The 12,921-nt window shown below is 38.6% G+C and overlaps 1 protein-coding gene across 5 annotated transcripts in view; it reads left to right on the top strand.

Moving 5' to 3' along the window:
• snx4 (sorting nexin 4) overlaps window positions 1–12,921 on the top strand; it is a 43,478-nt gene that overhangs the window by 4,825 nt on the left and 25,732 nt on the right. For 4 of the 5 annotated variants that reach the window (XM_087140500.1, XM_022244161.2, XM_022244162.2 and 1 more), the window contains 2 exons: window positions 2,824–2,936; window positions 12,401–12,539. In XM_087140500.1, the coding sequence (XP_086996626.1) occupies window positions 2,824–2,936; window positions 12,401–12,539 (252 nt within the window). Of the gene's footprint in view, window positions 1–2,771; window positions 2,937–12,400; window positions 12,540–12,921 lie in introns of all 5 variants that reach the window. The other variant, XM_087140499.1, reaches the window with a different exon arrangement.

The following is a 12,921-nucleotide window of genomic DNA, read 5'->3' as shown; positions in this document are numbered from 1 at the left end:
TTAAAACTCGGAATTCAATATTTAACAGAGCCGCTTTTCCGTCACAATTTTGACAGATGTGGAATTTGAACTTTTTAAGGAAGTGTGTTTTTGATTTTCGAATGTGGTCAAGGAAACGTCAGAGTGGTCGTTGAGAAGTTTTGTACAGTTTTATTGTCCTAAAGATGCAGGAACCCTATGGCACTTATTGTGTAACCTGTGGATGGTTTGGCCACATCAAGAGTTAAAAGCAGTGGGCACAAATATATGTAATGTGCATTGTGTATGGCCAGTTTCCAACTGAATGTGCTCAAGACAAGTGGATAGTGATTAATGCACATGTGCTTTGCATTTTGCAAGTGAAGATAGACTTACATGTACCTGAGAGGGCCAGTTATTATGGAGTTCATTCACTTCTACTCTTTTGCTGCTGTGGTCATTATGCATTTTTTTTGAGCTTTGACTTTCCTAGTATTGTTGCATACCAGTATGTCTTTTAGCTTTCAGTGTTTCTTTCCTTGTTTCCTTACTTTAGAGAATAATTTCAGTTTGGCTGTAGCTTTTAAGTTTTTAATTGTTGTATGGTAGACTCCAATACATCTATTTCCTACTCCCTAATGTTTACCTTTTCATTCAGTGTTGGTTTTGGTTTTTATTGTTCTGAATGCGAGGAACTGCCAACCCGAAATGCACTGCAGATGTTTGTTTGAGGTGTGGGAAAATGCAGCCAGATTCTCTGCTGACTTATTTTAGGAAGCAGACAGCATATTTCAACAAAAACATTTGACGGTGTGGATAAAACTTTACGCCAAGATTCTCTGTTTTTATATTTTGTCCATCTGATATACATGTACCGTACACATATCGGAACATGTATAAATCCAATTTCAAGAAGTTTCCTGTTTTGTATGGGTTATCCATAGCAAAAAGAAGAGGAAAAGTCAAGGAAACATACAAAATCCAACTTAAAATACATGTAGTATTCACAGTGCATGAAAAATTAGTGTTCTCAGTGATGGTTTGAACTACATGCATATATGAAAACAAAGGAATGTCTACACCTTCTCATAAATATACATGTAGTAAAACAATCAAACTGCAGATGTACAGTATACATGCACATGTACGTGTATGTATACAACTACAACCAAAAGTTTAGTCCCAAACTTGATACCATCTTCAAGGCCAGTTTGTACAGTTGCTGAGTCAGTGCTTGATCAGGGAAGGTATGGAGGTTTTGTGAGTTTGTAGGTGTAGCCATCTTGCAGGGCAGTTCTTTTTTCCCAGAGGGAAACCGCCTTTGTGCATGCAAGCACCTTGTGGAACAAAACCATTGGCCTGCGAGATGGCAGCCATGCAACAGGTCTTTACTTGTGCAAGTTTTCCTTACATTTTGAGGTGGCTACCCCCTTGTTCTTCTGTTACAATTTACTTGTACACATGTACACGTACCTCCATTAGTTCCCCCACCTACATCGTACATGAATGTGGATACATTGTATACAAGTACATGCACATGTGTGTACATGTAACTCCTTAAATGCTGTGGTAGATACATGTACACGAAGTTGATATCCCCTCTCATTAAAGTTTGATATCCCCACTGGCACACTGATCAAAGATATGAAATCCCATTCCAGCCTTATTTTTCCCACGTCAGCCGTGGAAATCAATAAGAACTCTCAACATTTTCACTCACGACAATGTCCATTTTCATCAGGATACCATAATGAGTGATACATGTACATCAGAACAAAGAGCTTTGCTTGCTCTTTCTAATGTAATCTGAACAAAATTACTCAAAAGTTGGTTTTATGACTCATTTGCACTGAACCAGTCACATCTAGTGAAACTTTAAAGTACATGTATAAACCCAAATATTTTGTTACTTTGTGCCTAAAATCTTCATTATACATGTTGTGTATGCTAGATACCAGATACAGTGTAACTTGAGAGATGTGGAATGGCAATGATGTTAGTTTAATAAAACAAATAATTTAATAACAAAATGTAGTTTAATAACTGGAAAATGGGTAAACGGTTTAGTATTTAAACTGAAAGTTGTAAAAAAATATGCATAAAGTAACTGGACCACAATTTAATTAAAGAGACATTTATGTCTCTTTAATTATGTCTCGTTTACGTACCGATATGTGTACTAGTACACATACATGTATTTAAGTACATGTATGCAAAAAAATGGCATTTACATGTGTTCATGATACTAACAATTTACATGGCATTCCTAATACCTGGTACATGTATTACATTTGTTATCTTGTTTCATGCAAAGTTTATCTAATTTTGATGTTTGTGTATTCTGATCAATTGTATGTACATACATGTACATGTAATCTGTACACATTTTGTGAATGTATTTACTGTAGAATTCTTGGCAAACGTATTTGTGTAGAATGGCCAGTGATCTTGTAAACCCTGGTGGTTCCCCTAGTCAAGCCATTGTTGTTCAGGATGGACGATGTTTTGTACGTGTAGATTGCCGTATTGTTTCCAGCCTTATTCCCATCAAGTATTTTATCTTTCATCTGTGCTGATATACATGTACTGTAGTTGGAAGATGCGAAACCTTGAAAATGTATTTTACTGTAGCAGAATTTAACATGTTCTCAGGCGTGTACTGTACATTTACATACATTTATAGGTTGTGCATACTGATGATCAGATCATCAAGGAGTCGGGCGTATTTTCTGGATGTGCGTGTACAGTACACGTTGTTGTACATGTATTTGGCTGCATGCGTCTCAGTAAAACTGATCAGTTGATTCTGACAGTGCATGTACGCACAGTGCAATCTGACTGTGGTACATGTACCTCTTCTTGCAGGATGGGTCATTGCTGGAGCAGGTGGAGATATGTGTGACAGAGCAAGAAAAGAGAACTGGGGCTGGTACCATGGGCATGAAGGATGTCTTCACGGTGTACCTGGTGGAAACCAGGTAGGTAAAGCTGCACCGGTACATGTACTTCCCATGGGCTGAAACCCCAACTCAAATCCAGTGGCAAAGCATGGGAGGGCACGAGGAATATTCACCCCCCTCCATATTACACGCCAATGTCTTTTTTTTTTTCCAATCAGTTTTTTTGTTTCGGGGGCGAGTGCCCTTAACTTGGGCGCCCCTTTTCACAAGTGCTGTCCACATGCCACTTGGGGCCTGTTTGTTTCACATGGATCCAGATGGTGATCAGTATCCGTCATTGGTTTAAGGACACCAAATCCTGCCTAACGGACTGAGTGAACTAGCTTTGGGATGGCTAATCAAGACCCAGATCAATATGAAACAAACGGGCCTTTAGATTATGCTGCCATGAAAACCCCACCTCTTGTCAGATACCGTGTGCATAATGTTGCCACGGAAAGAATGGTGGAAGTGGAAAGTAAAGTGAACAAGACTGGAACACTGACCCCCACCAAAATCATCCACAGGTACGTGTTACTGATATTGTGATTTTCTAATTTGACATTTTTTTCTGATTTGGTTATTTCTGAATGTGAGCAGTTTATAAAAGGTACCACACAAATGTGTTATGTACTGGTTTATGTACATAACATAAATGAATGTGTGTAGGGTACAGGTACACTGTACATGTACTTTCACTCACGTGCTGTGGTGTTTACTGATGATAAATGCAACATACATGTACATTATTTTCACTAAATTTCATTGATTCCATGAGTTGGCATCATCCGAGAGTGAAAAAGAACACTATTGATTCTGTTCTTCTGTTCAAAAACGTATGTTAGAAAAAGCTATTTCAGTGGTTTATGAATCTTCAGAATGTGTTCTAAAATCATTACAGGTTTTGTCTTCTCAATCCCCGTTTTAAAGTTTTTGTTTCCATAAATGGCGTGGAAAGGGATAAAGAACTTCTTGATAGAGCAGTTTGTAAATTAAGTCAATTTTAAGTGCTCCATCTTTTTTTTCTTTAGATTAAATCCATGTTTGTCAACTCCATGTGTGCTTCCTCTGTTAACTGGTTTCCAAGAACTTACTCTTGCAAGTTTCCGGTTTTCATTGATTAGAAATACATTTATGGTATGATAATAGTTTATAGGAAACATCACTCAGCTTGAGTAAGAAGTAACCTGAGACGTTTGCTATCTAGATCGTATGCATGGAATAAGCTTAAGCTTCAAGCTTGTTCCTGGGATTAATTTCAAAGTGCTATGAGTCTCATCAACTGTCGGACACTGGAAAGGGGCTCTCTTGTGAAGCTCTCCCCCTCTTCCCTACAATGGAAGTTTGGTTACAGAGTCTTATCACCACCGGAAATTCAAGACATCAAGAACACGAGAATTTGCTGAAACCAAAAGGAAGTGAATGATACGTGTTTACGTTTGGCATTTCCAAAAATGCATTTTCCAACACATATTTTAAAAAGTCAGACACTGAGGAGTTCAATACAAATTGTGAATAAATCACATATGAGTATGGCACTTAATTCGCAATTTGACAGCTTTGCATGTACCAGTACCAGTGAAAACATCAGTTTATCTGAAAGGCTGGATGCTTCATTGCAAATAAATTACCATTGCAAATGGGAAAACGGCACTCCTTTGTTGAAAATAAAATATTTTGTTGGTGGTAACATCTTACAATTTCAGGAAATCGACAACTTGGCAAGTAAATGCTAAAGATGTCAATCACAAAGAGGGAACTGGAAATAAGTTGACATCCCATATACATGTACATGTATAACTAAACCACTGAAGTACACTGGGAATGTAAAGGAAATGTAGTTTAGCAGAAACCAAGGCAGTGCAAAGGAAATGCACAACATGTAGTAGCATGTTCAGCACGTACACATTGTACATGTACCATTTTGTGTATGAGGTGTACAGTACATACATGCACATCTACATGACACCTTTGATGCAGTTGCACGTTACACTTACAGGTAGGTGCAGCACAGATGCATTTTTCCCTGTAAGTGATGGCCTGTGTGCGGATGAGGTTACATACCGCACATGTTCATGTGTAACACGTGTACCTGTATGTATCAAGTGTTGCAGTAGTTTCCACGAAAGAGACCCGAGTTATTCAGTCCAAAGTCTTCCAAACCTTTGGCACCACTTGGAATTGTAGCTAAGGAAAAAAATCAGCAAAAGGTCATACACATAATTTGCAGTACATGTAAGTGTAATGTTTCCTGTTCTGAATTTTGAGATGTTAATCTTGTCACAAAGGAAACTTATGCATACAAGTATGATATTCTTGCATTACAGTGTTGATGTGCATACAGTACATGTACAGTACACATAAGTTTTGATTGGTTTTAATGATAATAATGTTTGTATGCTCTGTTTATTACCTTCCTTTCAAACTCTCTTGCATTTCAAATAAATGTATGGTAGCAGTGTACATACCTATTTTCATCCGTAAAAAAATAGTTTTCATGTAAATTGGTTGCTGGGGCGCTTAAAACAAATGACATGTATATGTACAGGTAATAGTATGCGATCTGTTCTTTATATATTGGTACATTTTGTCCCCAAAGCTTATTGGTTCTCTGCGAAATACACGTACATGTACAAGAGTCATTCTATAAATTTTGGGGTCAGGTGCTATTTCCTGTCAGGCACTAGTGCACCTCAAAGGAAATGTATTATGACTTAGTGCTCATGTACTAAACAAATTGGCGTGTTTCTGGAATCCCCGCTTGGCTTCTCTTCCTCTGTAGGGGCTTCCTATGAAACGGTACCAATACATGTACATGTATGTACATGTACATATATGAGTGCGCTGTCCAACCATCCTTGTTCAACTGAGCCAAGACCGAGCATGCCAAGTGACAAATTTGATTGAGTGGTTTTGCACATACTGGTACATACATGTATGTACATGTATGCACTGTACAGTACAGTACAATACATGTACTGTACACTCAATATGTACAGTACATGTTGCATCCCAAACTGACGTACCGTTGATAGTCGCTGCACCACAAATTGTCATATGGTGTGTGCAAAGTCTATGAACAGTACAGGATACACATTTATAAATGTACATTACGTGTACCTGTACATGTACACATGGTACATGCCACTTTGTGGTGCAACTGACGATGTTTATGTGTGATGACCCTAACCCTCCTAAATATGTTCAGAGTCATACAAGTTTTGGAAATTCCGCAGGAGTTAGGAAGGTACAGCCCAAAGTAAAAGAATGTGCTATTGGTCTCTGTGTAGGATTTGAGAGGATTCTAGTAGTATAGCAGGAATGCCAATGAACTGTTGAACTGACCCTTCAAAATCATATTAATGTATGTAAGGTTTTAAAGAATTTTGTAGAGTTTAGAGAGGCAGAGCTTGGTTACCGTTTACCACATTCAGGACTTATTTTCCACACTCTGGAGATTTCTTACGTACATACAGTACATGTACAAATGTACACGTACATGTACATGTATATGTATACATACATATACATATTTATCGGTATGGGAGCAAACTTGGCCAGGAAATTTGGTCAACAAAAGACATTGTACGTACATGTACCGGTACATGTTCAGCCTAAGTGGTGGAATTAAACAGGTCACATTGGAGCTCATGTGAAAGCTCCCATTTCTTTAGTAATTACATGTGTACACGTACGTGAAAGTGTGGTGTATTATACAGTATTGCAAAGCTCGTACATAAAATATTGATTCCTGTTGCTGGCATGTTCCTGAATTGGAACAGTATCTGTTTCCCCACTGACAAAAGGTGCAGTTGCTGATTGAAAAACAGGAAACCGTTTGGCTAATTTGGGGGATGTTATTTCAAGGAAGTACAGGAATAATATCCCTCCCTTGGATAGGCTTGTCTCTTGACAAGCAAGATACTGGTAATTGTTTGGTAGGGTTAGTGAACCCTGACTTATCTCTGTCAGAGCTTTTCACTCTGTTATTGGTCAATTTACGCGTACGTAGCTTGAGAGCTTCAATGTGCCCATTCGTGTCATGTACGTGTACATGTACTGTACTTTGTGAGTATATGAGTTTTCCCTAGGCGTGCCAAGTCATGGACAAGTGCAATTTTCAATATTGGAATATGATCAACTGCCCTCAATTCCCACCAAATAACTTCTTGGATAGTTCTGTCAGTCCTGAATCCCCAATGGAATCACAATTTGCATGTGCTTATTGGTTGTGTTAATCTCATTCTGAATCCAAAAGTCTCTTACAGTTGACAATAATTTCTGTTATTTAAACTCGCTTGGTTTAGCACTCAGGAATCTGTCCCATGTACATGTACCTGTAAGTGTACACCTGCAGGTTGCTTTTATAGGAAAGGCAGTCTAACAGTGAAGGTTCAGTGGACAAACAAATTAACTTGTTATGTGCAAATGCAGTGCTCTATCTTTGCCAGCTGGCAAAAAGCCAGTTTGTAAACTACATCTACTGTATGTACATGTGTGATGTACGGTACATGTACTGTACACTGTAGATGAGCTTTCAGGTTGAGACGATGTACAGTATGCTGTGCTGGTACTGCTGGCCAGTTGTTCTTGGTTGTATTGTACTGGTACTCTAACTTGTAAGGATTTACCGCATTGTAATGGCAACATACATGTACTGTACATGTATGTGTACGAGTACAGCTGGAAATGTGATTTGATATCATGGGAGTATTTTCTATCGGTGTGCTCATTTGAAACTGCTGTCATTTGGCAAATAAGATTTTGTGGATACCAACAGCCACCATGTGCGTGTACATGTACACATGTACAATGTATGTACTGTAGATGTACATGTATGCATGCACATGATTATTGGCAATTGTACTGTACACATGCCATGCAGTGATACTATTATGTTGGGTTTAAGCATGGCAGGCCACCCTTCCAAAATTGTACCGTATGCTGCCCCACTAAAGTTTTGCTACCCCACTAAAATTTTCAACTGCTGTGTTCACAGTTAATCGAAGCACAAACAAGTTTACTGGACCCTGAATTAGCGCGAAGAGTTTGCCAGCATTAATATTAAGAAGTATTGCATTGATTTTAATCTTATTCTGGACTCAACATTCCGGTATGCGACATGTACGTACATGTACATCCAATATCATACATACTATTGCATACACACACTGTACATGTACATGTTTGTATCAGCATGAAATTCTGTACCCGTTCCAATACCCCTGGTAATATCATTTTCACATTATTGCATTGAGAACCAGTTTGATTCCCATAACACTTGAGTTTGAGGTCTGTTTCTCTCTTGGGAAATATCATATCCACATGCGCTGTGCTTGCGCTCTTTACAAGGTCCACTCAATGATGAAAAATTACCACCACCCCCAAAAAAAAAACTTTTTATGACCAAACCCCTTCTCCCAAATCTTGCTTTTTCATTTCAAGTTGTGAGCAAGAGCAACTTTGATTCAAAGCATCAGAGGAAAGTGGCCAGGAAGCGGGTCTACAATCGAATATTTCCCAGGGCTCTTGAGCAGGCATACCCCATGCCTGAGGACTTGACACACTCCACGCTCACATTGTGCCTGTTGCCCTGCTAGAGGCTGTGTAATACACTGGCATAACTTGGGCATTTGTTGGTTATTTAAACGAAATTGGGTTTGCCATTCATGCAAGTGTCCTGTTGTTGCATGTGCGTACATGTAGGTGTACATGCACATGTACACAATGTATGTAACACATGCAGATAAACAAAAGACACAGAGATGAGAGTGCACTTTGGCAGAATGTGTAGATGTCTTAAAATAATGCGTGAAAGAACGAAACTGCTTCCAGTGATTATAGATTTGGTTTCCTTCACTGGATATCCTGTACCGGTACATTGTACCTGGACAGCAAATCATTTGTCAGGGATTTTTTTTTTACGTTAAAAAAAATATTGTCTCTTCTTAGTATAAGTGTACATGTACACAGCTGTTGTCAAAAAGCTTATGAGCGGCATTAATTCAACTTCTGTATCACTGTAAAAGTAAATTTCCAATTTAAAGAGTGACTAAAACTAAAATGTTAAAACAGAACTCTCTTCCTAAAAAAACAGACAGATAAATGATGAAATTACATGAAATGGTATATTATCATGGTCGCAAAAACAGTCATCCCCACCAAGGCAAGTTATGTCAGTGACTGGCCATTTAAAGTGCCAAACCTGTATGGTACATATACATGCATCATAGTTACATGTACATGTAGTAACTTTCATGTGGTTTTAGCCTGACCTGTGCCATGGGCCACTTTTGTTTTAAGGGGTGTATTTAAGAGTTCCGTTTGGCTTCTGTTCCTCATCTTTAGGGCTTCAACTGCTTGGACTATTCGGTACCAGTACTGAAGTACACGTACCTGTATTTAACTGAAGCTACATCTAGGAAAGTGGTTGGAACAATGAGATGCAGGTGTACGAAAGGCACATCAATAGATCAGGTTGAAGTTTTATCAGAGCAGGTCTCGAATCATTTTTTGTTCATGTTTATGAGCCTTGGAATGTAGTAATGTATTTTAATCTGAAGAGGTGAATTGAGTATGAAGGCTACATGTAGTAACGAATTTATTATCATGTAGAGAAGTGTTTAATTTATGCCATTTTAGGACTCTAGGGCTAGGAAGGAGGAGGTTCCCACTTGATCCACCAATTGGGGGATCTGATCCACCTTTTGCCAAATTGCCGGATCAGATCCCCCAATTGGTGGATCAGATCCGGCAATTGTGTGTAGTGGGAGCGCTAACCGTTATAAGGTTGATCAGGATCAGATCCACCTTTCTTGATCCTCCTCTGGAGCAGGATACAGATCCCCCAATTGGTGGATCAGATCCTGCAATTTGACCTGTCAACATCCCTCCGTGCACGAGTGGTGCGAAAGTTTTGCCATCTGATGAACAAAGAAATACATTTTTTGGCGTGTAGCTCATGTGAAATTTTAAGCATGCACAGCATGCACAGTAAACAACTGTTGAACTACGGGCTAGCAAAATGTGTCACCAGGCATGCGCAATGCATGCATGCCGCAATGTGTGCCTTGCCCTTTTTCAATTTTCGTTGCGCATTCATCCGTTTCTTAACCTTTTTCATTTGTGTAATTTCACTTGCTTTCCATCAAAAACTAATTCCGTGTTAGCGCATAGCCTGCAGCGTGTGACAGCGTGTGAGTATCAAAAATGGAAGCAAAGTTTGAAGAGATAACATACTAGGCTGAACATTCAGTCCGATTCAAGGTCATCACGTCACTAGAACTCCGCACCCAAAACACCACAGGGTCACAGACATGCCGCCCCTGCACGCCACACTGCCACTGAGCGCGCGCTCAGCAAGCTAGCACATGCGCAATACCGAACTCAGTGACCTTTCGGGCTTTACATTTCCATCCGAAAAGGTGGATCAAGCGGGAACGCGACTTGCAGTATCGTTGCGGTAAGATAACGATCACACCAAATCCTGGATCAAGATCCACCTTTTACTCAATTCAAGTGGGAACACGCTGTTAATTTCATTGATTGATCAGAAGCCAGGCACTGAGTCAACATAGTAGTACTCAAATAACAGAATTGCTCACAGGGAAAACAATCATTTTACTGTAAAAATGCTCAATTTAAAAAACCTCTGTGTTTATCACTTACTGTAGATGCAAAAAAAAAACATCGGCATAAAAATACTGTCTCTAAAAAAGGGCAAGAATCAAACACAACAGCACGTGTATGTACTCATTTGGAACCCAAAACAGTGTTCACATAAATAATGCCCAATTTTATCAAACTGTCATACTGAGAGATACATTAAAACAAAGAGCTTGGTTTACTCTTTCTAATGGCAGGTTCCTCAAAATATGGACCATAAGATAATGTTTAAGTTTGAGGGCTCATTTTTCCTGAAGTGAACAGCAGTGAATTAAGTGTAATTCCCAATGTCTGATGAAATGAGGGAAGTCATGGCTGTTATTTGGAACAATGATGACGGTGCCCATCTTTCAACTTAATTGGAGGTGACTAATTGAAGTCTCGAATGAAACCATTTTAGATGGACCTGAACAACCTGTTGAAATCCTAGCCAATAAAAGTTGCCCGAGAGTGATAATTCCTGCGGTTATTTTACGCAGATATATAATGGGTGAAAGGTGATAATATTTACACATATTAAAACTATAATCGTGAAATTAAAAAATACCTCTCACACATAACCGGGTTCCGAAGTCGGCAGTCACGAACATCATTCGATTCTGTAAAAAAATCAACTGCAACAAAAAGTGAGTAAAAGCAAAGTCAATATACAACACAAGCTTTAAAAAAGTACCCCCGAACCATTATCCTTTTCCAATTGGACCGATCACATTTTCTTCCAGTACATTCCCGAAAACCGCACTTCATAATACCAATTGTGGTGATTTTGTGGTTTCCGTCAATATCTCACGGTAACATTAGAGAAGTATTTTGCTTCATCGTGGGCTGTTTGACCTTTGACATCAACCCAGATAGTGCGCCCCCTTTTTCATTTGCTATTCATGAGCCCGTCCACAGAATGGTGACGCTCCGGAATTTTTCTCTTCCTACCAAGGTATCTCAAAAGATAATCTGTCATACTGAATGACGTTCGCAAAAAAGTGATGTCCGAGACATAAATACAATTCATGATGAAAATTTAAGAATCAGAGCTGTTAATTTTAATTTAATTTTCAACGGGAATATCTCTGAAATAAGCAGCAAAATGAACATCGCGCATGGAATTTTCAAACACTACATGTGACAGCTTTTTCGGCATTCTTGAATGTCATGCATTTTTTGTCAAAATTCTCGAACGTCATCAAAATTCTGTCAAAGATGTTTAAAATGAACATATTGTACTCATTTTATATTTTCGACACAGGCAAACTTAAAAGTTGTTTTCGTTGGTTGAAAGGTATAAGACCTGGCCAATATGCTGGTATAGTTAGAGTGATTATAGGCAGTAAGAGGAAAGAAGAGATCCAAACTATTTTTATCATTTTTCGTCAATTTTGTGCTCTTTTTTTCCATAACTTGTATTTTTCAAAAGTTATTTCCTTGGTGCTTTAAAATACATCAGTTGAAAAGTATACTGAATTCTCGTTGTTCAGAGCAGTTTTGAAATTAAGTCCTCTGGTGCAGACACTTGGACGTAAAACTTTAATGAACTCAACTCCATTTGATTTGCACTGGTAGCCAACCAAATGTACACAGAAATGCCTAGTTATCTCCAAATAATCATATTTATAAATCTGAAGGTGCTAATTTTTACTTTACATGATCAAAGTCATCTTTTAGGTTTATTTTATGCAGAACATGCCTTTTGCAAATTACATGGAAAGCAAAATTACCAAGATCCTAAGATAAGACTCATTTTTTGGGACTGGGTCACATTTATGGTTTCTAAACTTCCCCTGCAAATGCATACATGTACATTATATACATGTACCTTTTTTTTTTTACGATCGAATCAACAGGGTGAAGGAAAGTGGTGGCCAGGGCCTTGGTGACGGACACACCTCTCTCTGGAGGAGATACAGTGAGTTTGAGCTGCTGCGTAACTACCTGGTTGTCACCTACTCCTATGTGATTGTCCCCCCACTTCCGGAGAAGAGGGTAAGCCAAAGTGTCTGTTGAAGAATATTGTCACCATTTTGTGAATTCCAGTGGTAGAGTCAGAAAAGTTTGATTGACAGAAGGGAGCAGTTTTCTTAAGATGATGTTTGGCAGTTTTTTCTTTAACTGTCTTTGCAAGTGAAGTACTGGTCATTATGAGTAATCAGTGAAACAACTTACATTCAAAACAGCAACCACAGAAAATATAAAAAGTATCATTTCTGAGGAAGTGTTGGCTCCAAAAAGATACCGTTATTAGAGAGGATCTTGACATTTAACTTGGTATTCTTTGTCAATCTTCCATCTTTCACAGTGCATCAATTAATCTTGCTTCCTGTTTTTTCATTCTATCATGTAAAAGTTTCCCTTAACAACAAAAACA

The sequence above is a fragment of the Acanthaster planci genome, linkage group LG08 (assembly GCF_054643075.1).
Source record: "Acanthaster planci isolate LZ-2023a linkage group LG08, COTS_SCS, whole genome shotgun sequence".
Classification (NCBI taxonomy): Eukaryota; Metazoa; Echinodermata; class Asteroidea; order Valvatida; family Acanthasteridae; genus Acanthaster; species Acanthaster planci.
This window is presented reverse-complemented; position numbering and strand designations above follow the sequence as displayed.